Raw genomic sequence first — 27,760 nt, 5'->3', positions numbered from 1 at the left:
ACGTAAGCTGCAGGTCACTCGTGTTGCTTTTCGACGCGCGAGCCAAATAACGTGAGTTTAACTTTCGCGTCGCGTCAGAATGATCGTTTCTGTTTGTTTACCGTTTGGGTTTGCTGTTGACATACTGTACTTCAGCACACGAAGCAAAGATTTGAAACAACAACAACAAAACCAGGAAATAGTGGGGCACAATGCATGCAATTCTTAGCCCAGTTGTAATTGTAATTGTCCTCGGGGACAGGTGGTCGCCTTGACAGGGCTTTACTGCAGTTCCACTGCTAAACAACTCGGTCAGGAGTTACAGTATGGCTGCAATGTGACTAGTCACACATCATGTACACGTAAGTCAATGGAGTGGAAATATCGAGAAATCATATCACCACCAGCGTTACTATGATAACAGCGTGCCGTCCATAATCACATGTCATACATAAAAAAACAAGACGACTCCATACAAAATATCAAGAGAGCATCATTGAGAGCGCATACAGTGGATTTGTTGATATTCGCTGGAAGAAGAAAAAAACAGCTCAATTGAGAGACTGGGGCAAGTTTGATATTGCGGAAATAATTATTCGTAATCATAATTTGGTCTGTGATGATGATGATGATGATGATGTATATGATTTTATAGAGCAGGCTGAGGTGTAAAGCAAGTAATTTCAAGCCGAGGAGGGTTGGGAAATAGTTGGCAGCTCAAAATCTGGAATTGACAGGACTTACTCAATGGTACAAACTACGACACGTAACACACCTTTTAGGCTTCCACACACGTACATACACGCCCGCACGCACGCACGCATACACACACACACACACACACATCATGTACACACACACATAATATATATACACACACTCACGCGCATTGTTTGCCCACTATATCGAATATAATCGTGTTCTTGTGAATAGGCACCTGGTCGAAGCACTTGCGATGGTGAGCCCAGTATACAGTTTTTAGAATACGAAATACCACCGCGAAACCTTTGATCACACAGAGCCCGAGACTGCAGTCGGTAACCCGGCTTTTCTTGACCATAATTATTTGAACCGGTTCATGGTGGGGAATCGACAGCTCTCTACACCAGCTGCGCGTGGTGTATTGTGTACATCATGCTCCTTGGGCCCGGGTTAGAGGTCCTCGGCAAATTCCAGCAGCTGGAGGGATGGGGAGAGGGGCCGGTGATGGTGGTTAGTGAACAACGCCGCATCATTACTGGTATTGGCAATCCAAGAGATAGCACCTCTCCGGACTACAATACCTCTCTCCGACAAGTTTGTTCTGTAGAACTTATAAGTTCAGGCATTGAAACTCACTCTTTGGTTTAGCATCAGCTACATGTAGCTTTGGAAGCCGGCACCACACTCATCTGGGTGAGTAGCTGTGTAACTCAATTGAAGGAGAGCAGCTGAATGGCCATTACTTCACACTTCCCGCGTCTAACGGATTGCTGTGGTACATGACGAATCGGTGGGTGGTTAAAGACTCCTCTCCCTCACCATCGTCCCGCCCGCATGCCCCGGAGAATTGCTTTCGGATTGCGCCGCTGGGTTGGTCTTCCTGACGCAGGATCCGCAGTGTATTTGCCAGCTCCTCTCCTGTGTGTGAAGCACAAACAAACGGAATGTACGGTAAAACGTCAGTATAAAGTCGAGTCACTCCTGCCTCGTTATCATACTGGAGTATACATGAATGCATCATTCATCACTACATGTTCTTCATCTAATAGTTTTGTGGTTTCTAGTGAAAAAAAAGAGATAAGTAAAGTACCCTGGACATTGCATACTATTCCCTGTGGATAATAAAGGAAGGAAAAATGCTTACTGACTAACTGTCCATTGCATCATGAGAAAGAATTTTTTCAGGACCCTGAAAATTCCAGTTCAGATACCTGACCAGAAAAACCAGTATACTGAGTAAATTGGCTAAAAACATAGTACTATGAAATACTGTAAGCCAACAAAATTAATATTCAGCACATATTTATTAGAAAGGAAAAGGACATATGGAAACGAGTTAAGAGTAACTCTCCACCACTGTAACTAGATACTACAGTCCATTTCAAAACTATAGACGCGCAGGGTTTTTGAAATATTTCAAATTTGGCTGGACCTTTTTGAGAATAGTTTTCGGAATATTGCTCAGGACCGCTCCACAATTACTCTCATATAGTTTCTAAACGATTAGATAACAGACGCCCAATTTGGAAAAAATTATGCACAAAGTGATCACAGATTTTATGTGGTATAGATGCTGGCATAACGGTTTTTGCCTAGGTACGCGTCTATAGTTTTGAAATGGATTGTATATAATTTTTTTATATACTTTTATTATTGGCTCAATACCCGAGTTTCACATAATTTATTTTCGGCTATTTTCGGCCTGATCATATTTGGACGAAAATGTGTTGCAGCCGAAATTTTTGTGTTGCAAGGTTCAGTGTGACAGTGTATACAGGTACAGGCAGAAGCAGTACAGGCCGAACATTTGTTGTAGCCGAAATGTGTTTTAGCCCTGGGAGGCCGAAATTTGAATGGGCCGAACATTTGTAGACTTAGAGTACGAATTTTTATGTCACTCGGAAGTAAGCAACACATGCAAACGTGAACACAAAAACACGGATGCACAGATGCACACAGCCTCACACATGCACGCACGCACGCACGCACAACACACACACACACACACACATGCGTTAATGCACACAAATGCACAGACACACACACAAACACACACACACACACACACACGCACCAACACATACACACACGTTTCAGTACCTGACATTCCGTGCTGCAGTAGGATACCATCCGGCATTGGGAGCAGAAGAACTGTGACTGACCTCCGCAGCCAACGCAACTCGTCCATTTCTCTGTGATTGCTGCTGGTGGTGAGGGTGTGTAGCCATCACGATGACTTGATGCGCTAGAATGCTGTTTAACACCAGTTCCTGTCGGGCCTGTTTCGTCGAGCATCACTGTCAAGGGCGGTGTCGGTGTCATCGATGGCAATCGCCCTGCGCCGCGGCTAAGAGGCGAACGGGAACGCAGGCGGGAACGCACGCCACGCGCGCTACGGGCCTTGCCACGTTGGCTGAGGCGGCCGCTGTCGGTAGTCTCCATGCTCAAGCGCAGTGGCGCCTGCCGAATCAACTCAGGCGGACCAGGCTGGTGTATGGGCATTCGTTCAGGTGTTGCTTGTGCTGCTGATACACGATCTAGCACCGGCAGTGTGTGAGAGCTAGCTGCAGCATTGCCTTCAGTAAGACTGGGTACAGTTGAGGACACTCCTAGTTGCAGCTTCTCGACGGTCTTCTCATAGAGCCGATCGAACAGGGCGATGGTTTCCGTCTTGCTGAGGTCCATGATGTCGGCTGGTTGCAGGCTGTGATGTTGATCCTGCGATGCGTGGCTGATCACGGAGCAATGGCTCTTCGGTGTCGACGGCCGTCTTGCCGCTGTGGTGACTGGCGCTCCGACAGGACTGCTGGTTGGTGGCTTGCTGGTTGGCTGAAGCACAGGCAGTGCGTGTAAACTGCTTGGTGGCGTGGGCGGGTGCGTTGGTCGTTGTTGTTGGCATGGCTGATGGGGCGCGGCAGCGTGGTGGTTGAAACTGGCCATCGGGATCGGAATCATCTGGACGCCCCGGGGCACCGGCGCCCCGGGGTACATCGGCCCCGGGTGGGGCGCGTGGGCCTGCAGCTGCATGCCGCCCTGCGCCGCCGCGGGATGAACATTGACTATGGCCACGGGCTGGGTCATGCCTGGCTGTCCGACGGGCGGGGCAAAGATGTACCTCGGCACGGGGGCCGAGACTTGGGCCCCGTCCTTGGGCATATGCACCAACTCTGGAACCGAATGGCGTATCTGCAGGAATGCGTGGGGTGAGAAAGTGAAACAAAGGAAAACAGATGTCATCAACAAATTTTGACTACGAGCTTAGATTAGAGGCAGTCGTGAGTCGGTCAAATGTCAAGTTTGGCAGGAAGCATGTGTTCAACGAAGGAACAGCTAACTTCAGAAAGTATAACTAAGCTAAGACAATCAGTTACAGTCCATTTCAAAACTATAGACGCGTACCTAGGAAAAAACCGTTATGCCAGCATCTATACCACATAAAATCTGTGATCACTTTGTGCATAAATTTTTCCAAATTGGGCGTCTGTTATCCAATCGTTTAGAAACTATTTGAGAGTAATTGTGGAGCGATCCTGAGCAATATTCCGAAAACTATTCTCAAAAAGGTCCAGCCAAATTTGAAATATTTCAAAAACCCTACGCGTCGTATTGTTTTGAAATGGACTGTAGGGCCAAACACCTTGAGACAGCTGTAGGATTTATTCATTCAGTCTTGTGAGTGGATGTTGGAATAATAGTACTCTTCATCAACTACCAGGAACATGCTGGTAAGGATATATCAGTCATCTACTCATCTTCCATTTGCATGCACGAGCATGCCCACACAAGAACACATGCACACATGCACAGACACATGTACACACACACACACACACACACACACACACACACACACACACACACACACACACACTCGTACTCAAACTCGCTACTCCTGGCCATCGCTGAAGGGGTGATAGGGAACAAGCTATGTTAGACATAGCAACTTGTGCTAGGATTACACCATTCAACAGCTTGCAAGGCTGATGAATTGACTGCCACCAATTTTAGCCTGGTACATGCCACAAGGCTTTTTCCGGCCAATGAATCCCTAATTTCATTTTTTCATTTTGTTCACACACACACACACACACACACACACACTACTACTACTACTACTACTACAGTCGTCCCTCTCTAATCCGGCACCTTTTGCTACGGCATTTTCTGCTGGATTAACGAGGGTGCTGGATTAAGAAATCCTGCCCTTTGACCCGGCCCTACCCAATTACATGCATGTATCATACGTCAAAACGCAGGGTTTTTCCGTGTCGACCCCAGTATTTGGTGCACGGCTTTATATTCTCAACTTTTCTCCAGGAATATACACAGTGATAAAGTAAAACAGAGAACATGTTCACATGCATACGTACTCTTGCACACACAAGCACAGTCGACTAGTAGTAGTAGAATTTATTATTTTACTAGGGAACTCCCAACAGGCGTTGCCTTTTTACTGGGAACCCTAGGACTGCCGGATTATGAAATCAAACTACGTGCAGTTTGAGCGATTCGTTTCAAAAAGTCACTGCCGGAGGCGGAATTCAAGTGCCGGATTAAGACGTAGGAATTGAACGAAAAAAATCGGTTTCATCAGAAAGTGCGCCGGTTGGCAAGGGTTCCGGATAAACAAGTGCCGGATTAGAGAGGGACGACTGTACTCACAGTGTAAATGCCTGGCATAGCTGTTTGCTGGTGCGGCGGCACAGCACTAGAGGGGTGATGTGTTGGCAGCACTCTGCAATTGGCACACTTCCACGCTTGTCCAGGATAACTGGACATGGTGGCAGCAGCCGATGGGTGACAGTTCTGATGTGCACCTGGGGAAGGAAGACGAATAAAAAATTGTATTTTTTTCGTAAAATGTCACTTCAGCTGGTTCTGTTTACTGCAGTCCTCAATACTGTTGTCACCTCACCACCCTTTCAAATAATTATTTGTACTTTGTATGCCTATATACTTATATGTGTACGAAATTCTCAACATACGAATTCCGTGGGAACTGGAGGATTAACTAAATTTATATCCTCATCACTGACATCAGGCTCATGCTCATTATTCCAACAAGAGAATACATCTTGACTCTTCCTTTCAATAATTATTCGCTCCAAAGAAGTCCAAGCAATGGACGACAGATAACTCGAAAACAAGAATGATTTCATTTTACAAGAGCATAGCAAAAAAGGAACAGCATGCGCACACAAAGGGGTGCACGCGTATGTAGAACAAGTTATACGTGCACACGTTACACGTATCTGTGTCCGCTGAAGAAGTTACCGGTACGCAGAAACAGTTACGTAGTGTGAGACGCACACTACAAACGAGCGTCTGCAATAGCCAAACGGAATGAAAACCGGTAAATAAATATCTGAGAAGACTGTAATTTTAATGTAAGTTAGTTAGTGACTTCAGACAAATATGAAATAAATGAATAAATAGATTCTTGAACTTTCTAGCGAAATGAGCATTTCCTACACTCCCCCCAATTGGCCAGTTATGGACAATTGTGACTAGACCCAAATTAAATGCAGTTATTAGTGATCAGCGCTTGTCTCATCTCATTTGCGTGAGCAGCTGCGCGTCTCTGCGATCTTGGTCGGCGTGCTGGAGCGTCTTCATGCTGCTCAACGTCAACCTGCTGACTGTTAGACAACTCTACGGGATAGAGGCGCTGGACTGGTCTCTTCAAGTAATGGCGCTTCCGGCCTGAACCCATCTGAAGCGTAACGGCACGAACTTGCCCGTCTCTTCCCGTGTGCAGCTCATGGACCCTTCCAAGGTTCCATTGACATCGCTTGGCTGACTCGTCCTCAATTACCACCACATCATCAAGTGACACCGCGTCTCCGGCTGTAGTCTGCAAGCTGCGATGGCTGTCGCGAAGGTCAACCAAATACTCCCGTCGCCATCGACTCCAGAAATGGGTGAGGATGCTGTCGAGGTATGCCAGTCGCCGGTTGGCGTCTCCTGGAGTTAAGTCAAAGTCCGGGTCCATTTGGGGCACAAGCTCATCCGCCTGACCATGCAATCGGTGCCCACATAGCAAGTGGCTGGGGGTGAGGGGCTCCTCGGTGTCTTCCGACGATACATACGTTAGTGGCCTCGAGTTCAGAGTTCTCTCCACTTCCATCAGAATAGTCTGCAATTCATCTAAAGACAAATGCGCGTTGCCAATGACCTTCTTCAAGCAGCCCTTCATCGACTTGATTAGGCGCTCGAATATCCCACCCCACCACGGTGCCTTCTCGACATTAAATAGCCAGTTGACCCTTGAGTTGACCAATTTCCGCGCTGCGGCCTTGAAAGTTGCTGCGTTGTCGGAAATTACACTGGCTGGTGTTCCAAATCGGGCGGACAAGCGCCGAAATGCCAACATAAACGCCGACGTGGACATTTCACTAACGACATCTAGATGAACTGCTCGAGTCGTGCAGCACGTAAACAGGCATATCCAAACCTTGGCTGGACCATTCTCGTTCCGGATGTGTAGTGGTCCGGCATAGTCAACTCCCACGTAGCTGAATGGAGTAGTCTGCTCTACCCGGAATCTTGGTAGCGGAGGTGCTTTGGGTCCTGTGTATGGCTTCGAGTTGTGGCGACGACAAGTTCTGCAGCTGTGAATAATTTGACGTATCCGTTGACGTCCCTTCACTAGCCAGAAACATGCGCGAAACTCCGTTAGTGTGGCTTTGACCCCACCATGCATCATTCGGGCATGGCACTCATTAACAATCAGGTCAGTCACGTGGTGATCCTTCGGCAGAAGGTACGGGTGCTTGGTTGTCAGAGGCAAATCAGAGTTCTGGAGTCGGCCACCGCAGCGGATGAGACCGTTGTCCACAAACAGACCGAATTCTGCCTGCCAAGACTTGTAGTGCTGATGAGACGGGAGCGCAAGTTGAAGATGGTTGATCCACAGCTTCTCGGCGAGATCTAAATCTCCAGCCGCGAGTTCGCTCTCACTCTCTTGCCGTTTAGACTTGAAGCGCTGTACGGCCTTCAGCACTGTAGCTGTCACTCTCAGAAGTCGGTTGTAATTGCTGAAGCGGGTACAGTCGATGACCAGTCCGATGTCTGACGATGGATGTGTCGTTGTCAGTAAGGCGGCTGAGTTGTCGACGACTTCCATTTCTCTTCTGCTCATCTCTGCACGGCACTCCTCGGGCATGCTACTAGCGCTGATTTCCTGTCCGTCAGATGTCTTTAGCCATGCTGGCCCACATTTCCATTTCTCGTCCAGCGCAAGTTCAATTAGCGTGGTTCCCCTGGAAGCGACGTCCGCTGGGTTGTCCTTGCCAGGACAATGACGCCAGGCTGCCGCTGGCACTCTCTCCCGTATCTCCTGAACACGGCGTCGCACAAACTGCTTCCATTCACGCTGTTCGGTAATCCAGTGCCACGTAACGCGCGAGTCGGTGTAGCACAATACATTCTCGATACTGACTGTAGGCTCCAGTGCGGTCGTCACTGATTGCACAAGCTTCGCCAGTAGTACTGCAGCTAGTAGTTCAAGTCGGGGTATCGTCATCCCGGTCAGTGGTGCGACCTTGGTCTTGGCCACAAGGAACTGCACATCTCGTCTAGTGCCGCTGTCAACGCACAAGTAGAGGACTGCACCATAGGCTTGACTGGATGCATCTGCAAAACCCCGCAGAGAGAACGCTCTGATGGCATCTGCGTCCATGTCGGCAAATGCTGACGACAGCCACCTTGGCAGCTGTAGGGTAGGTCCACCGTTGAGGGATTCGACTAGCTTGTTCCACTGACGAAGTTGAGTAGGCTCAAGTGAGTCGTCCCAGGACAGTTTGCTCTGGCATAGATCGCGACACATCAGTTTGAACAGCAGGATCACCGGTGCGAGGAAGCCAAGTGGGTCGAAGAAGCGCGCTGCTATGCCGACAATGTGACGTCTTGTTGGTGTCACTTCCTTGGCGAGTCGCGCCACTTGTGCCATGTCGAAGATGAGGGTGTCCTGCTGGTAGTTCCAAGTGACTCCCAACACCTTGTGTAGCGAGTCCCTCGTCTCCTGCGGCTGTCCCAGGGACAATTCGGCATAGGTTGGATCAGGTGAGCTCGGGACTTGCGAGTTACCATTGCTGCTGACCATTGCAAGACTGGCTTCACTGTGTTTGATGCGACGTCTGAGGTCAGGTGAGTTGGTAACAAACTTGCGTAGGTTGAATCCGCCGTCGGCCAGACGAAGCTTTGATTTCAAGTACAGCATGTACACTTCGTCATCCGTTTCACCACCCACATTGATATCGTCCACATAAGTCCCGTCGGCCAGAGTCTGCACAAACTCAGGATCTTCTTGGCTGAACTGGCTGAGGTGGTGTCTCACGGTTGCGTTCAACAGAAACGGGCTGGATGTGACGCCGAACACAACGCGGGTGAAGCGGAATACAACAATCTCGGGATTGTCTTTCGTGACATCGTCAAACCACAGGAATCGCAGGACGTCCCTGTCCTCTTCGGCGATCGATATCATGAGAAATGCCTTCTCAATGTCGCCTGACAGCGCGACCTCATGGGTGCGGAACCTCAACAAGATATCCACAATACTGCCGGTGAGTGGTGGACCTGATCTCAGACATGCGTTAAGGGACGTGCCGGCTGTTTTAGCTGACGCGTCGTACACCACACGCACCTTCGTTGTCGATTTATCACTTCGCACGACAGCATGATGCGGCAAATAGTGCGTTCGACCGACTGTGCTGTCTTCTGTCTCCACGGGTTCAATGATGCCGGTACGCAGCTGCTCTTCGATGGTGTCATTGTAGGACTTGAGCAGCTCAGGATCCTTGCGGAGCCGTTTGTGGAGACCGACGAGTCTGGACTTGCAGAGTTGGAAATTGTCCGGCAACAATGGATGATCGTCCTTCCATGGTAGTCTGACCTTGTTGTGTATCGGTAGAAAGACTTTTCATGGCTCTTTTTGTTGTGGTCCTTTCGTTTATTTTGGTTTGTTTTGTGTTCTGCTTTGACTTGTTTTGGTTGCATGTATAGTTTGTACATGATCCAAGTAACGGTTACGTCATTGTCATACGTTGTGTTTTGTTGCGCGCATGCTCGTATGCTGCCATAAATGTTAGTCTTTTTCTTCAGTTTTCAATTTACCTCGTCGTGTCCGGTCTTCTTGTCTGTCCGTCTCCGTCTTGTCAAGAAATTATGTAGAACTCCCAGTTCAGTTTCGTTGTTGTGTGTGGCGGGCCGGATGGGCAGGGAGGCTGGGCCCCTGACGCCTGGACAACATGTGCGCGTGCACAAAATTTGGCGACCACGCCAGGATTGTCAGGGAGACGAGGAACTGGAAGGAACTCCGGTGCGAAGGAAAACGCATCGTGAACAAATCACCGAAACGACGTCGTCTGAGCTGAAGGCGCTGAGCGAGGAAACGTCTGCGAGGAGTGGCTGGCTCGTCGGAGCTGAATGCGCTGAGGGCAGATGAAATGGATGAACATCTGCGAGGAGTGGCTGGTCCGTCGGAGTTGAATGCGCTGAGGGCAGGGACGTCCCGCGAGGTGGCTGGTGAAGACGACGACTCGGAGGTTGGTGCAACGGAAGTCGTTGGAGCTGAATGCGCTGAGGGTAGACGAAGTCGGATAAACGTCTGCGATGAGTGGCTGGTTCCTACGACAAGGACGGTGCGAAGGAAAACGCATCGTGAGCAAATAACCCCATGTGAGTGTGACGCGGAGTTAGAAGGTGCTCTTGCTGTGATTTGTTGATTAGTTTGATTTGATTTGTTTGAGTGGTTTGGTTTGCTCGATTTGTTTGAGTGGTTTGTTTTGCTCGAGTTTGTTTGTTAGTTCGGTTTGCTCGAGTTGTTTGAATAGTTTTTTTTGCTCGATTTGTTTGAGTTTGATTTGTTTGTCCCTGGTCGGACGTTGACTTTCGTTGGAGTTTGTTGGCGTGTCGATTGTTTATTTGTTGCCTCTTGTAGTTAGTTTGATTAGTACGCTTGCGGCGTATCCGCATATGGCACAGTGTTCGCGGTCCTCGTAGAGCCCTGAAAAGGTCTTTGGTGGGGAATATGTTGTGTATCGGTAGAAAGACTTTTCATGGCTCTTTTTGTTGTGGTCCTTTCGTTTATTTTGGTTTGTTTTGTGTTCTGCTTTGACTTGTTTTGGTTGCATGTATAGTTTGTACATGATCCAAGTAACGGTTACGTCATTGTCATACGTTGTGTTTTGTTGCGCGCATGCTCGTATGCTGCCATAAATGTTAGTCTTTTTCTTCAGTTTTCAATTTACCTCGTCGTGTCCGGTCTTCTTGTCTGTCCGTCTCCGTCTTGTCAAGAAATTATGTAGAACTCCCAGTTCAGTTTCGTTGTTGTGTGTGGCGGGCCGGATGGGCAGGGAGGCTGGGCCCCTGACGCCTGGACAACATGTGCGCGTGCACAAAAGACCTCATACCGTCCATTGTTGAAATCGATTGTCTCAACGAGTTCTTCATACTCCGTCTTGTCCTGGTCTGCAAGTGATTCAATTTCCCAGAACCTTTGCAGGGAGTCAGTGAGCTCTCGATCTGCTGCTGATGCCTCTTCCTCGACGGAGAAGACGTGCGTGGCCAGTGCACTGGTATCTTCTGGCGTGGGAAGTACGGTGGCTGGACCGGATAGGACCCACCCTAGCTTTGTCTCAATGGCCACAGGTCCGTCGGCACCTCGGATGATGTTACCCGTTGCAATAGTCCAGTAGAGGTCCGCGCCGATTAGCAGATCCACTGATCGAGTACCTGTGTCATATCTGGTGTCGGCTAGCGCCAATCCATCGAGGTGACTACAGCGCTCCACTGACGTGTGCATGGATTGGCCAGTAATCGGGTCACACAATAGCGGCACAGCATAGGCTTGTACCGCGATGTCCTCGCCGTCGGGGACTCGGATTCCAAGTTGAACTACATCAACTACTTGGGACGTTGTGTTGTCCTGGCCGAACGCCTTGATGATGACCTTACGTTGATCCAGGACCGGCAGTTGCAAAGCGTCACGGAGAGCGCTCGTAACATACGTCCGTTGGCTGCCGCCGTCCATCAACAGTCGGATAGCGGCGCTGCGATCGGACTGTGTGACATTATAAGCCACGGCCTTGGCGGTCTGTAGCAATACCGATTCCTGTCTGCGAGGGTCCACGGAAGCATTCGCAGCAACAGCCTGCGTGTTCACCTCTGCCTTCTGCTGCCTCTCGCCACTACATATGGCTACGTTGTGGCTCCCACCACACTTGACACAAGAGTATGCATTCGGACAGGTCTTTGCTATGTGATTGCGTTTGAGGCATCGGAAGCACCTGCCTTGCTTCCTCAAGATCTGTCTACGGGTGGCAACATTCGTCACTGTTACGCATCTCCCGGCAGTGTGACTACCATTGCAAAAGAAGCACTTCAGTTGCTCAGGCGCACCAGTGTAGAGTGTTGACGTTGTGGCTGGTGCGGACTTTCTGGGTTGGGCTATCGGGATGGTTGGCTTAGCTGCCGGTGCCGCTCGCTCCCTGGCACACAGCTCCAGATGGACAGCCGATAGCAGCTCACCAATCTCCCAATGCTGCTCAGTCCCGGCAATCTTGCGGCTGACAATGAGCCGGAACTCTGCGGGTAATCGGGACATCAAAACAGACGTCAACAGGGATCCATAAGACTCGCGACTCATCCCGAGGGACTGTAAACTACGAATGTGTGTCTCAACGGTGGTGTATAGCTTCCTGAGGCCAGTTACATCATCCTCGCTGGTGACAGAAGCAACATTCAAGAGGCCCTCCATGTGGCTGGCGACAATGACCTGGACGTTGCCGAATCGTTGCTTGAGGACGTCAACTGCAGCCCTGTAATTGGCTCCTGTCAGGGCAAATCCGGCAATTGCCTCTCGTGCCTCTCCCACTACCAAGGACTTTAGGTAGTTGAACTTATCAACGTCATCCAGGGTGTCATTGCCATCAATGGCCGACCCAAACATGTCCCAAAACGAGGACCAAGCTCGGATGTCACCGCTGAACTTAGGAATCTCGAGCTTGGGCAGCTTCATCCGGTGGTGGAAGCTGCTTCCACTACTGGCACTCGTACTAGATACTACACTGGAACGCGAGACACACGGGGCGACAGCTGGCGAGTCCTCACCAGTCTCATCTGGAGCTGGTTCCCGACTGTCCAGATTGCCCTTGGCCTTGCTTGTTGTGCAGCACTCATCCTTTCCGGAAACGGGTGACAGTGACTCTGACTTTGGCTGTGAGGATTGGGAAGCCCGTACACTGGCGATATTCTCCAACAGTTGACTTGCATCTGAAATGGCTCGCGTAGCCCTGCCGATGCGGGACTCGTACTTCATAAGATAATCCGCTGCATCACAAATTTCAGATTCAATGTCGTCGTCCTCGATGGCGTCCAAAATTTGGGAGTCCAAACGCCCCAGCAAATCCACTTTCTCCCGGAGTTTCTTCAGGTCCAAAGCACAATCCTCTCTGTCATTTACGCTGAGATCTTCCCCTTGCCACTCGGGTGAGCTCCTCGTAACATAGGAAATCCTCTCTACAAAATCATCGATTCTAGATACCAATTTGGAGGCAGCTGACCGATGTGCTCCACGCAATCGAACTAACCGTTGGACCGACACTGTTGTCGTCTTTGGCTGATCCTCAGACTCCGTCTCGGCCATAATCACAAATCAAATTTCTCGGGCTCGTGTTGAAGCTCGAAGGACCATGTACGAAATTCTCAACATACGAATTCCGTGGGAACTGGAGGATTAACTAAATTTATATCCTCATCACTGACATCAGGCTCATGCTCATTATTCCAACAAGAGAATACATCTTGACTCTTCCTTTCAATAATTATTCGCTCCAAAGAAGTCCAAGCAATGGACGACAGATAACTCGAAAACAAGAATGATTTCATTTTACAAGAGCATAGCAAAAAAGGAACAGCATGCGCACACAAAGGGGTGCACGCGTATGTAGAACAAGTTATACGTGCACACGTTACACGTATCTGTGTCCGCTGAAGAAGTTACCGGTACGCAGAAACAGTTACGTAGTGTGAGACGCACACTACAAACGAGCGTCTGCAATAGCCAAACGGAATGAAAACCGGTAAATAAATATCTGAGAAGACTGTAATTTTAATGTAAGTTAGTTAGTGACTTCAGACAAATATGAAATAAATGAATAAATAGATTCTTGAACTTTCTAGCGAAATGAGCATTTCCTACAATATGTACACGTACAATGGCGCGTGCTTGTGGCATTGAAGCCGAGACCTTTGGTCGGTGGAGCCCCTGGTACCTCACCATCACCGCTGCCCAGTGCAGCCCCTACTCAGTAGTTGTTTGTTTTTGTCCACATAATTATTTGTTTTACGAGTTGGGTTTGTGAATAATAGTTTTAAAAAAATTAAAAAATGGATATCATGAGTATACTGTATTCACTAGTAGACCACTACCCCATGTACTGACCGGTTGCTCTGTGAATGAGTGGAACGAATAATTTCGTACGCAGTAAAGTGGTGTATGTGTAAAGCTTGTGGAAGAGCATCGCTGACCAAAACCAAGGCTTAGGGTCGTTTTTCTTCTCCAGGCGCTTCCTTTTTGTCAGCTCCCTCGAGCTAATGGATTTGAAATATCTTACTAGCACAGCATATCGCATCATTTTGAAGAAATGTTTTCATTGTCAGAGAGATGTGTGAGCATGAAGAAGTGGGAGCATTGGACGCGCTTCCAAGTCAACATGAAGAGTAGCAATGGTCTACCGGGGACCCTTTGGCCGAGTTTCAGTGGAAATATTACTACTCTTTTGTCACTTTTTTTGTGGAAATAGTGACGTCATATGCCATATCTATGGCCTTTCCCCATCAAAATGTATGTGATTCGGAGTTACGGACATTTCAAAGTTACGGACAGTGCCCGGTCCCGGACCGCCCGGATAAACGAGGTCTGAGTGTTATTACACTTTCATAGCAGCACTGATTTGCATTTGAAAACAACCACAAGAAAGAAGGAGCCCTTACGCTGGTTCTGATAGTGTTCATGACATTTCCATGGAATGGAAACAATCTGTCAGTTGCAAGGCCAGTCAACAGTCTCAACACCACTTCGGCTGTTCCCGATTGAGGAATTATGAATGTCCTCAAGTATGGTATCATGTTGCTGTGGCCCTTTTGTTGGCTCTTGGTGATTCGTTCAGAGTCTTCTAACAGACTGTGCATATGTAGGTGTGTAAGGCATGGCAGCTGGGTAATCAGATTTGAACGGGGCCACACAAGGAAGCTGTTGTGGCGACCACTCTGGTTCTCCTTCAGTCTATACGTGCCAATGCTGATCATGCATGCCTGATCCAGCACATTCTACTGCGAAATGCATGTTCTCCTATGCCCAGGGTTTCTAGATCTACCATGCATTGCCTTACATAGCGTGCGTTGTGTGCATGCTGAGACATTACAGCTGTGGAGCTTTGCACTCTGGATTCGATAGTCTGCAATGCAGAAATCCCTGCTGGAGTTAATTTGTCTTCTTAACTTGTGTTCCCAGTCACATGACACCCTCCAGCGGCTGTTAACACAGATATCATGCATTGCTGGATTATAGGCCACGCGTCTAGTTAATGTACATGTACATGTAACCGAGCCCTCCCTCTTCCCCAGCTCCTCTCCTCTCCCCTACCTTTGTCCCTCCATTCCCATCTCTCCATCCCTATCTCCACCTCCATTCCCATCTCCCCCCCCCCCCCCACAACCAATCCTCCACCTCCACCCCCCCCCCCCACCCCCACACATACGTCCCATCTTTCCATCCCCTTCCTCCCCCCCCCCCCCCGTCCCCATCGCCACCAATCCCCCTCCCCATCGCCACCTTCATCCCTCCATTCCCCCCCCCCCCCCAGCTCCTCATCTCCAACCATCAAGTTGCCTCGTCACTGCCACAAGAACAGTTTGCTCAGCAATGGCCGTAGATCATTGCTAGCTATCCTACCTCTGCTGCAGTCAACGCAGATGCGGAGACGGTTGTCGGCATGGTCCTGGGCCGAGCGACAGTACATGCAGTGCTGCTGTGCCATGACTGGCATATGCTCTGCTGCGTGCAGATCTGGGTGTGTGCAGTGAACACACAAACAACCACAGCACACAGACCATGGAGAGAAATGAGAACTCACATTGCACTATTAACTGACATTGTGGATAGCGCCTACCCAGTCCAATGTACTTTTTGTCTTTCAACATGATTTGTAGGTTTGTGTTCACTTTAAAAAAATAAAAAAATAAAATAAACACCAATACAGAGCGTTAGTGTTCGTGCATGGATTTTCATGTTTAATCGTCCCACTCAATTGCAGAATCGCACCGCACAACAGCAGGACGAATTAAATGCACATGTGCTTGTTTACACAGAGCAAAGTTGCCCTGGACTTGCGAAATTACTCTGCACATGAGGTACAGTAGCCTTCGGCACAGGAGCCTTGTGTCGTGATTGTTTCTGTACAGGTGCAAGTAGATGTCCACTGTGCGTCATCCAGGACTTCATAGTGAACCTCATGGCAACAACGGGAGTAAGCTTGGAGGCCATCTGCATGTTGCGCCTCCCATTGTATCAGTCTGGGTTAAAGTGACGGACCCCCCCCCCCCCCCCCCCCACCTCCCACCCATTCTGAGTAGTCCAAGATCTGAACAATCCACAGGATCCTTGCATCGGTCTGGTTTAAAAGGAAAGGATCACTCCCACATGCGGCTACTGCATGTGCATCAGGGAGTTGTAAATATTTTAGGACTCCCTGATGTATACATAATGTGTTTCCCAACAGGGTCACAGGCGACCCGGTATTCTTTTTCCAAACCGGTCCAAGTACCTCCCAGGTCGCTGACCTGGCTGACCTGGCTCTGGAGCAGACACTGACCGGGCTATGGCGATGGTTCCTGAAGCTTACAAGCATGCCAGGGCTACAGTACGGTGGAATTTTCATATTTCGCAGGAACAAGGAATGTCGAGAAAAAGAAATAGGCAGGAATGAGCAATGCTGATAAATTCCCATTGGTACTGGCCAAACAGGATGCCTTCCGCAGAGTACACGGTGGGGTGTACAAATATCAGTATTTACTGTGGGACTTGAACAGATGGAGTGCAGCTTTAAAAAATAATGTGCACTCTGGGAATTAATTAAACTTGAGGAATATGTAGAGCCAAAAAAGGACAGGACAGGAATCATTGGTGACTGTGTTCCGGTGTCCCCACTATGGATGATCACTGAGGATCCGATATGCTGGGAGAATGCATGTCTTAAGCAGGTACATCATGTATACGATGGACTGCACTAGCTAAAGTAGCTATTGAATTGGCCACACTTTTACTGAGTCTTTTAGCCATAGCCATGCATGTGCCAGCCAGTGACCCAGGCCACGGAGTCATGAGGGGCCACTGACTGAGTCATGAGGGGCCACCGAGCATGTCAACAGTGACGCAGCAGGGTCTCCCACATCCTGTCAGCCAGGCGGCTGGCAGGTTCATCCGCACACACACATACACACACACACACACACACACACACACACACACACACACACACACACACACACACGCCACACACTGACCGGATGCCCACACCAGTCGCAGGTGCAAGACTTGCCACGGGAACACCACAACACAGGGTGCGGACACGGTGCAGATACTCAAGTGACAGGCACCAGCAGCACCAGCAGCACCAGCAGCTAGCACTGAGGCTCCAATTCAGACTAAGTGTTACGCAATTTGATTTACAAGATCCGACACTTGTAAATCTCTCCACGAAACAACATTCCCATGCGCATGTAGCAGGCCATGTGAGACACACAGGGCCAGCTTCTCAGCTGGCCACTTGAGGCATTTAAGCGGAACCCAATTGTACAACCACTGTCATCCCGGCAGTGCACTATTAAGGACATGCAGGCGGCCCAGTGGGCCATGTGCTCAATTGTGTTCATCTCACAGCAGGCATGCTGCCTCCCATCTTCCGCAGTGTACGCACTGAATGAGGCCCTTGTGACAGAGCCGGAACACTACTCGAATATTACTCATATTACTCACAGCCAGGGTCTGTTTAGACAGCGGTGTTGACAAGAGAGGTGTGAACGTATGCTCATGTACATGCACATAGAAATGGTAGTGGCCCATTGAAGCTGCCAGTAGACACTGAGGAATTCTCTCAGCATTGTGATAGTATTGGCTGTATGGGGCAGGTGTCCAGTACTGGCGTATGGCAGTGTGGAGTATGCTAATACTAATACCAGCCTGCTGTATTGTCCAGTGGCACTTTGCTGGATTAGTGGCCGGACAGCATCTTTACACCGGCAATCAGGACATTACATTATCTAACAGTCTTTTACACAAGGATGCAGCCAGTCTCCTGAGAGTGCTCTATCTGATACATGCCAGTGAAGGCAGATCTAGACTGGAGTACACAGTATGACAATGGAGCAAGGCTAGCCATAGTTCGTTGCAGCTCTGAGTTTTAAGCTCTGTGGTGTCTGGTGACTACACTGGGGAGGGGGGGGGGGGGAAGGGGAGGAGGGGGCACATTTCGGGTTGCGCAATAGCACAACATCAACGCCCTCTTTCAGCATATTATGCTTTAGAATTATGTACTAAATGGTCATCTCAATTGCTATGGATACTGGGTATGTATCTGTGCAAGTGCCAGTGATCATCGTACTTACCCAGCAGCTTCCCAGCAACAACACCCCTACAGCACTACTGAGGCCAATAAACATGCCTGTCCGACTTGGCACAAGTCATGCAGGGTAATTGCCCAACAAGCCTCCCAACTCTTTCCCAACTGTCAGCGACCATCACAGTTCTACATTGCGCCCAAGCACTGACTCCACTCACTTCTGGCTCTGCTCCAGGAGCCGGCTAATTGCTGCCTGCACTGGCCAAACATGGGCGAGAGTACCTCCTGAAATGCATCGCCAGTTCTCAGGCAAGGCGCCAACCTGTGCTATCTTGGCGGTATTTGGGGGGGGGGGGGGGCAATGGTGCAGAATCCGTCTATTCTCCAGCTTCCAGGGTACGATGCAACAGCTGCGGTGGTTGTTCACCATTCCTGGAGGCCATGGCTAAGCTGAACGGTTCTCCACTAGGTCATCACCTGCCGCTCACGGAGTAGTATGCAATGCAGTAGACACTTGCGGCGCATACATGTATGTGTATGTGATGCTGAATCAACTCAAGGGTTGCCATTGTTGGTTGTCATGGTGACATAACAGCGGCATTACTAGCACTTTAAGCGCGCCTTAGTTTCAGCTGAGTGTCCACCTAGCATCATCCTTAGGGCATTTCAAACAGTAGTTAGAGCCACTGGACAATGATTTGCACACAGGCCGATGTGGCCGTAATGTAGTGCCGACCGCAAAGTGTTGCTTCTTTAATGGTAAATGGTGGTCACCGCGATGCTATCTGCAGCAATTCAAGCAGTCGCACTTGGGCTTGACACATTGCCTCACACGCTGGTTTCCCCTATCTACCTCTCCACAAGTCAAAATATATACAGCTGACCTCCCACACAAATAGTAGTTTGTTTTTCAAGCAACCATATCCCTCGAAACCACACGTTTCTGCTGTTCTTCTAGATGCTGGCAATAATGCATGCACATTAAGACAATTTGAACTGGAGAGTTTGGCTGCATTTGCTGCCACAAGCCGGATTGCGTGGGCCCAGAGCTTTGTGAAGCAATGAAAGCAAAAAACCAGCAAGAACCAAACGTGAGACAAAGAAGCTTTTGTGCGAGCCGGAAGCAGGGCCAATAGGTCTGACCAGTCAGCCATGATCAGCCCAACCCCTGTGACTGATAATGTACTTATGCCTGAGAGAGCACTGCAGCTAGAGAGAGAGAGAGCCACTAATTGAGGTGTAGATGTCAGAACACCGCTGCTTGGGATTGCATTCATGAGGATCATGAATGGTTAGCTCCATGGAGGTCCGCCCAATCCTAGAACTCGACAATGCAGGGAAACTCTGTCCACTACTACTAGTACTAGAGAGAAAACCCACAAATGCGATGGCCACTGGGATGAGGCAACCAGCCACCTGCCGCAGAGGTACTAAGTTAGGGGAGCAGAACCAGCTCAGGTGACATGGCCACTCAAGCCGCTATGGATAAGGGGAACACCTGGGAGCAAAAAGCTCTCTGAAGTCCCCTGCGCATTGCAGTTGGTGACCTGGAGGAGCATGCCTTACAAGCCCCCTGTGCATTGCAGTTGGTGACCTGGGCCAGGGGAGCATGTCTTACAAGTCCCATGTGCATCCTTCACTGTATAACCAAATACAATTGGAAATGCATGCACAGATCCCGCAATGATGTCGAAACCCCACGGCCAGCAGGGGTGCACCTTCCACCCACTCATGCATCTCCCTGAGAGTGAGAGGTGCTAGTTATTAGTAACCCTATAGATATAGCATGCAAGCCTTCTCTTGCATTCTCGGCTTCTCCGATGCTTGGTAGAGTGGTGGTGTGGTCTACAGGCTAGGAATGGGCAATCAAGCACTTGCCGCTGAGAGGATCTGTGACAGAATTAAGCAGCTCATTGCAAGGAAGGGTGGGTACCTATCCCACCATGCACAGCTCCAAGTTATACAGGCCAGTCAGAAAGACCACAAACACCCAGCCCAAACGTTTCCAGTTCAGCTGAGCTGCCAGGACACTTCCTAGCCGGAATGAGTGGGAGAACGTCAGCCCCCGGCTCCCAAAACAATACTTTTCTACGCAATGCTAAGACAAAGCATGACATCATTATAATATGTACACATTTATCCAAAAGCATGATGTCATACATAGTTTCCTCTCTCCTCCACTCTAGATCATAGTAGATGTGACACCTGGCCTCTTTGGCCATCGCCCATGGAATAAGCCTATCGTGGTCTTCTCTACCATCACCTATGTGACCGGCCTACCACGGTCTTTAAGGAGAGAGAAGGTTCTGAAGCCAGTGCGACTGCGTCATGTTCCTTTGTCAAGGTAACCGCAGCCATAGTGACCAGGTGGCTAGTGGAAACCATATCCCATCTCCATCTACATCTGCATGTTATCCTCTATGACATATCATCGCCCACAATTGATGTACAGTGAAACCTGGTTTAAGCAACCACCCCATGGTGCAAGCAAAGGCGGTCGTTAAAGCCAGGTGGTCTTTAGAACCAGGTCCCGCAATGTCTGTGCAGAACTGTCGGTGCACGGAAAAACGGTCGATAAGAGCAGGTGGTCGCTAAACCCAGAGGTCGCTTACACCAGGTTTTTTCAACTGTACACGTAGGCTTAAGATCAGACTTAGTTGATATGTTTGTCGGCAGACAATAAACTGTACATTGCATATTGCCAGCCTTCAAACGGCACCTTATGCTATGCCAGATCACACTGTTTTCTGATGATCGCTTGTAGCGCGTTAAACACTTTTTACATACTCTTATTAATGTTTCCAGTTCTATTGTTGAAGTTGACATTTCGTTTATTTATTCATTTTGCCTACTCTGCCGCTGCACGCGTGTGTTCACCTCATTGGCCTCGCTCGTTCCCTCATTTCTTTAGTTCATTTGGCTTATGCGAAGACTAGCCAAGCTTGCTTGGTGATGTCAACGCGAACAAACAAAATAATAATAATATTATTGTTTGGTATGCTGTATCCATCATCAGCGCCATTTCAAGTGGGTTGCACTTAGAATTTCCGTGACATACTGAATTCCCAGGCACGTCGATACCTGAACTTGCCCTAATACACATCATCAATACGAAATACGTGAATCAGTCAAGTACGAAGTCAAGTTGGCCGAATAGCACGAGCCGCCAGGGTGGGGAGCAAACCCTTTCCTACACACCATCAAGGAGATGCTGATTTCCAAGCCAGCTGCTTCCCTAGGCCCTGCCACCACGAGTTAAAACCACAGGTCCTCTTTACAATTACCAGACTTGTATAAACTGCTCCTGTAAGCACAGGCATTCCCGCTGCTCACTGTCCAGATCCCCTGGTTGGTCATTGGAACTGTGTAAGATGCGTGGCAATTAGCAAGATCCAGTTTAGAGTGGTCCCTCTGGGTTGTACACCCCATTCACTGTATAGCTACTAATAATAATATAATCCCTGTGCAATGCAATGCACATCTATCTGTTCATACTCTCAGGACTTATCAGCACCCTTATCTAGGGGATTGCGTAATAATTAGTCATCGAGTTCACCACACTAAGCTCTGCGCTCTGAGCTGGGGAGGATCATTAATTTAAAATGGAGGTAATCACGAATCCATTGGTTCTATGGCAAGTATGTGCTCCAAGTTGTGGAGTATGAATGTGATCACGATCCAGCCCGGAATGAATTGATCCCATGGCCAGATCAGGAAACTAACAGCAGATGATTCAAGTCTGTGTGTGTACCGGCCATCCACCCACGTTGCACAGACTAAATGCCACACACACCACTGCCATTATACTTTACAAGCAGATCAGCATGCCTGTTCAGATGCCCACCCTGAAATGCATGCTTTCATCCAGCTTTCACGATCACAGACAAACGCCAGCCAGGTACGTGCTTTGCACTGTTCCAGGTTTTGGTTTCCCAGGTTTATCCCATTACGTGCATTGATTCCAGCTCCACGATTGGCTACCCGATGTCTGTCCACACGTTGGCATCCGGCGAAGTGTTACCAGTCTGTGTACGTCTGTCCGTTGGAACTCTCAGCAACTGGACATATGTAGCAGCAGAAGTACCGACAGTTCCCGCACCATTCACAGAGCCAGGCCCGGCCAGGAGGGCAGGAGGTGAGAGAGCGTACCGGTGCCTTCCGCTGCCCAACTGCTTCCCTGGCACCGGCTGTGACAAAGTGTGCTTGTGGTTATCAGCTCTGCGTCCACCACTGCAATGTCCAGTTGCAGACTGGCAGAGGAAATTGACTTCACACCGGGGCCACTCGGAGCACGTACCTACACACGTTTACAAGTGGTCACGCCACACTAGATCGGCCCTGACACCTTTGAGAAGCTATCACCCGGGCAGCGCCCACGCAAAGCAAAGCTCGCAGCTGTGTCCCTCAGAGAAGAACCACTGTGGTGCAGGTAAACATTCACGAACCGACCAAAACCGTTCTTAAACCGTTGTTGGTTAAGGTAATCATTAAAAAGGTCAAAACAACTCTAGCCTGTAGAGAGCTATACACAAGCCCTACAGTGACTACCTATGTCCAACACAATCTACTTACACACACTGCTGCATGACAACACTACATTTACAGACTGTATTCACAGACATTTTATCTCCTTTTCTTCCTGTTGTATATTACTCTCCGGCATGTATTTACCGCCATATTGCCAGGTGCGTGTTTACCAACATATGAGTAAAGTTCTCGTAATCTCTGATAACACTGCATTGTACGTGTATGTCCAATGCTACGCACACTGATCAGTGTTATAACACTAGGCCAATACAACACACACTGCTACATGTTTTAACACAAAACTGATCCAATACAACACACACACACACACACACACACACACACACACACACACACACACACACACACACACACACACACACACACACACACACACAGTGCTACATGTCATAGCAGTATGTCCAACACAACACATACTGCCACATTCTAACACTACATGTATGTCCAAGGCTTGCACGCTGTGAATGCGCCAAGCATTGGCTTGTATTGCCTGTCAGCCACTTGTCAAGCACTTGATGCTGAAACTTGCAATTCACACTCATCACTGGAGCACTTATCTGCTTGCTTGCAGTGATTTGGATTGGTGCATGGCGGTGCAGATGATGACTGGGCTGGCCACAATGCAACCATCCTGCATTCCATGCAAGTGCTGTCATCACTGCTTCTATGCCTGTCTGTTTGTGACCAGTAAGAGGTATGCCCCCCCCCCCCCCCTTACAATGTTGAACCTGGTACAGTGGCTGGTACAGTGGCTGGTACAGTGGCTGGTACAGTGCGTTTTGAATGAATGGCTGCCATTACTCCTACAGTGTAAATGCTCAGGATTGTGCGTACTATCACATGTCTATTACCATGCCAATGCTATGTTGTGAAGCCACCATACAGGCCAGGAGTGCACCGCAACAGGATGTCCTACTTGACCAACCTGAGTGAGGCACGGCGGCATTCTGCCCTCCATTCTACCCGGTATGCCACACACCCACCCCATGCCCTCTCAGCAATTACTATCCCAGGCCAGGAGAATAGTTACCGGCAACCAACCCTGTCTTGTGCCAAGTGCCTGGCATGGCAAGGGGTCTCAGCTGCTGCAGCCGCATGAAATGCACATGCACACACACACACACGCACGCACACACACACACACACACACACACACACACACACACACACACACACACTCTCTCTCTCTCTCTCTCTCACTCTTTCTCTGTGCACAAAGACATCCGGGCAGGTGCTGTTCCAGGGATCCAAAGCAACCCATCAGGGCCACGGCTTGAGTATGCAACACGGGGGGGGGGGGGGGGGGGGGGGGATAATGATGTAGATACACTTGTAAAGGGAACTTCTCAAGTCCAAGCACTCGAACAGTTCACAACCATATGCTACCCAGGAACTTGTGTGTTTACTACTAGGCACAGATCTGAGCGTGAACAACACTGCATCTGGCCTTTACCAATACAGTGGCCAGCTCTCACACACCAGGGGCCCACGGCACTTTAACTGTACTGCACTAGGGGGGGGGGGGAGGAGCAGCAAGAGCCAAATCAGCATAACTATAATATTTATTTCTATACCCTTCCATTGTGCTCACAGCAGTCAACCTAGCCAAGGTCCGGGATTTTCAGTGGCCCGACTCAGCCTGTCCCCTAAACAATATTTTTGACATTCCGGCAGCAGCTGACCAAGGCCAGATACTCAGTTGGAGAGCCTTCTCTGAAACATTCAGCCTTGGCATTGGGTGTGTGGGGAAAGTAGAATGTCGTTAAAAAAACTTCCCCAGTCAATGCCATGGGTCAATGTGACAGCAAAGCCAGCAGCAGCATCGGATGCAGTGTTTATTGGGTGGTGGCAAGTAGGCACTTGAATCCTCATCCACTGGACACCTGCTGACCTGAAGACCTGGAGCACCAGTACTATTAGCTCTAGACCCCGGCTGTGCACTACACACGCATTGACTCTGGGAGGTGATTTCAGTCCAGCAGCCACACTGTATGCAGACAGAACTGACCCACCATATCCTCACTGTGCATGCCCATACCGCTAGTGCTGTATGCAATGTACCATCCCATTGGGCACAATACAGCATACCCAAATTAATAGTTTATAACGGGGGGGGGGGGGGGGTGACAGCCTAGGCCAGCAAGCGACACAGACTGCCAGTGACCGGGTTTGGCAGGAGATTGCCATGCTGATAACAACCAAGAACACCTGCACACATGCATGGCAATCTCCATTTCTACAGTTAAACTGCCAGCCAGCTGCAATCTTCTCCATCCAAAAATGCTGTCACGGATCATAAGATCAACGCAAAGCCACTGAAGTCCTTGGTAACAGCTTGTGCTTGCAAACTTCTAGTGTGGATCTTTTCAAAGGCTATATCTAAATAGCTTTTATCCTCTGGTGCTCCTCTTAATTGTTGTTGAAATTGTTTTAACGTCGCATCACAAACAGATGGTTTCGCCACCTTTGATAAAATGCGAACGACAGAGGGAGGGAGGGAGAGAGAGAGGGAGAGAGAGAGAGAGAGAGAGACGTTGTCCAGGAACGACTTCAAAACATACCCGTGTGCTTCCCGACTACCCGAAATGATCCCCAGTGGCAAGCCTTGCCAAGCATAGCATACAGCTAGCCTCGATTTGCACCTCGCGATAATAATTTCAAGGTTGAAAACTTCAACTATAACATTACCCAATTTTTAAGCTTCGTTGAGGCCATTTCGTTCAACCCAAATCACAAATATTTGGCGTACAACAAGTTAAAAAACGGTGTGTCCTATGTACAGGCAACAACGTATTAGAACAGCTAACGTCAATATGAGGAGCCGATACACATGACGTTGACTTACCTGGAGGTCCGCCGGGGTCTTTGTGCTGCATTTGCGGATGATGATATTGTGTCTGCATTGGACTCGGCCCCACAGGCACTGCTAGCGCTGCTGCTGCTGCTGCTCTTGAAGCTGTGACTACCACTGGATGGGGCCCGCTTGGTGTTGTGGCCGTCTGCTGCTGCTGCTGATGTGCTTGCCGTTGCTGCTGCTGCTGCTGCCCAGAACCCGCTCCGGTGCGATTCGCTAGAGAGTAGAGCGAATGGTCGTCCATCTCCTCGCAAACGCTGGCTGCCAGCTCTGGGTCATCTTGCCCGGTGGACGCCAGTCTCGCCAAGTACGGTATGTAGCGGCAGGCGCGTCGCAACGTGACCAGCTGGGACAACTCCTCGAACTCACCGCGAGGAAGATTTTCGCGCAGTTTGTTGAAACCCCGCCTTATCTTTCTCCAGCGCAATCTCTCGCGTCTGTTGCGCTTCTTCTTCATGCTCTTGATGGTTTGCTGTTTAACTTTTTCGCGGTCCATGTCGGTAAGGTTGGCCCCGGTCAGTTCTCCTTCGTCTTCTTCCTCCTCTTCGCTGTCGCTTTCGTCGCTGTCCGACATGGCAGTGACTGGCCGGCCGCCCGCGGGTGCCGCCGCCTGCCAAGCCCCGTTGCCCTGTTGCATCTGCTCCGGTGTTCCCATGATGCCCGGTTGGTTGCCCACAAGTCCAACGCCATTTGTGGTGACGTTCGCGTAGGGAGTCCAGCTCCCTTGGGGCGCGTTGGCGTGTCGGATCATTTCTGAAGCTGCTGATGGGCTGCTGTTGTTTTCTTTGGCTTCGTCGTCTGTAGGAGTTTTACCCACTGGGCTTGCTTGCGTGCTGCTGTCGAGTGAGGGAGGCGACGTGTACACAAGTTCTAACATTGCCTGAGCAGCTGCGGTCTCGTCTGCCTTGTGGTATGACGGGGCACCGATCGAGCTGCTGCTACTCGCTCCTTGATCATACGACGTTTCAGGTCTGCTGCTGCTGATGGTGGTGAAGCTGGTGTGACCGACGTCGATGGGATTCACAGGAGTACTGCTGGTATCATTAGCTGAAGGCCTGCAATTACTTGCAGCGATGCAGGTCGTACCACCTCCGCTGCCAGAACCCTTTCCGTACGCGGAGACCGTGCTTGTCCTTTTCACACCCGCTACTAGCACTGGTGGGTTTGCTGGTGGCGTTCCCGTAAATGCCATTATGCATCGATCGTGATGGAAACCTGGGCGCTGCACGCCGCCCGTTGGGATTTTGCGGACTACTATTGAGTCGACCGGGTGTGTGGGGTGACACTTCCCCAAGGCACTTGCGAAGCTAGTTCCGAAGAGACTTTGGAACGCGTGTCACGGTTGGCAATGCGAGAAACTCCGATTTTACACGAAGGTGAATATGTCCGATATCTTCCGCTCGACTGCTGTCACCGGAGTTTTTGCTAGCATGAGCAGATTACGTACACACATAAACACACGTACACACAAAAACAGGTTAGAATCAACAAATCATTGATGTTCAGCTTCTCGCAGCAGCCACAGACGTGAACCCGCTCACCTTGTCTATACCTGTATGTCGATTTCACACGTACCGCACGCGCGAACAAACTGCTTTGCAGGGCCTAGTCTGATCTGGCAGCTACCGTCCTTACATACGCTTCCCTCTCGCGCCTTGACTGAGCGGAACTCAAAGGACGACAGATCCCATGTGCGAGGTACTGACCACTACACTGCAAGGATCCGTTCTACTCCGGGTTTCTTGACAGCTTGTCCAGATCTGTCCGTGACAGGCTTGGCCGCCTTGAGGGTTTTTTTGGACGCGAAGTCCACAGCAAGAAAACAGAACGTCTGCGAGTGCGAGAGAGGGAGAGCGCACTCTGTGTAAACAGGAACACGAGAGAAGCTTGTGGATATGAGAAGCAATGACTGAGTCGCAGCTGCCACAATACCACCTGATCGTGTCAGCCTGATCTATGTGCCCGGGTTGTTCCGGATCGGGCAAATTCAGCAAAATGTCGCCCTCCTAGCTCCTCTCTGAATCATGCTCAATGTATTGTGCATATTCGGCCTCCC

At 49.6% G+C, this 27,760-nt stretch overlaps 1 protein-coding gene across 1 annotated transcript; it reads right to left on the bottom strand.

Annotated features, from left to right (window-relative positions):
- Positions 1–291: 291 nt before the first annotated feature.
- On the bottom strand, positions 292–27,760 carry LOC135827838 (uncharacterized). The gene is made up of 6 exons (XM_065340267.1): positions 27,246–27,760; positions 25,696–27,129; positions 15,638–15,751; positions 5,344–5,498; positions 2,782–3,867; positions 292–1,599 (listed from the first exon to the last, which is right to left on the bottom strand). Exons 2-6 carry the CDS (start codon positions 26,894–26,896, stop codon positions 1,480–1,482), a joined length of 2,676 nt encoding a protein of 891 aa, XP_065196339.1. The 5' UTR covers positions 26,897–27,129; positions 27,246–27,760; the 3' UTR covers positions 292–1,479.

This window comes from Sycon ciliatum, chromosome 12 (assembly GCF_964019385.1).
Source record: "Sycon ciliatum chromosome 12, ocSycCili1.1, whole genome shotgun sequence".
NCBI classification, from domain to species: domain Eukaryota; kingdom Metazoa; phylum Porifera; class Calcarea; order Leucosolenida; family Sycettidae; genus Sycon; species Sycon ciliatum.
This window is presented reverse-complemented; position numbering and strand designations above follow the sequence as displayed.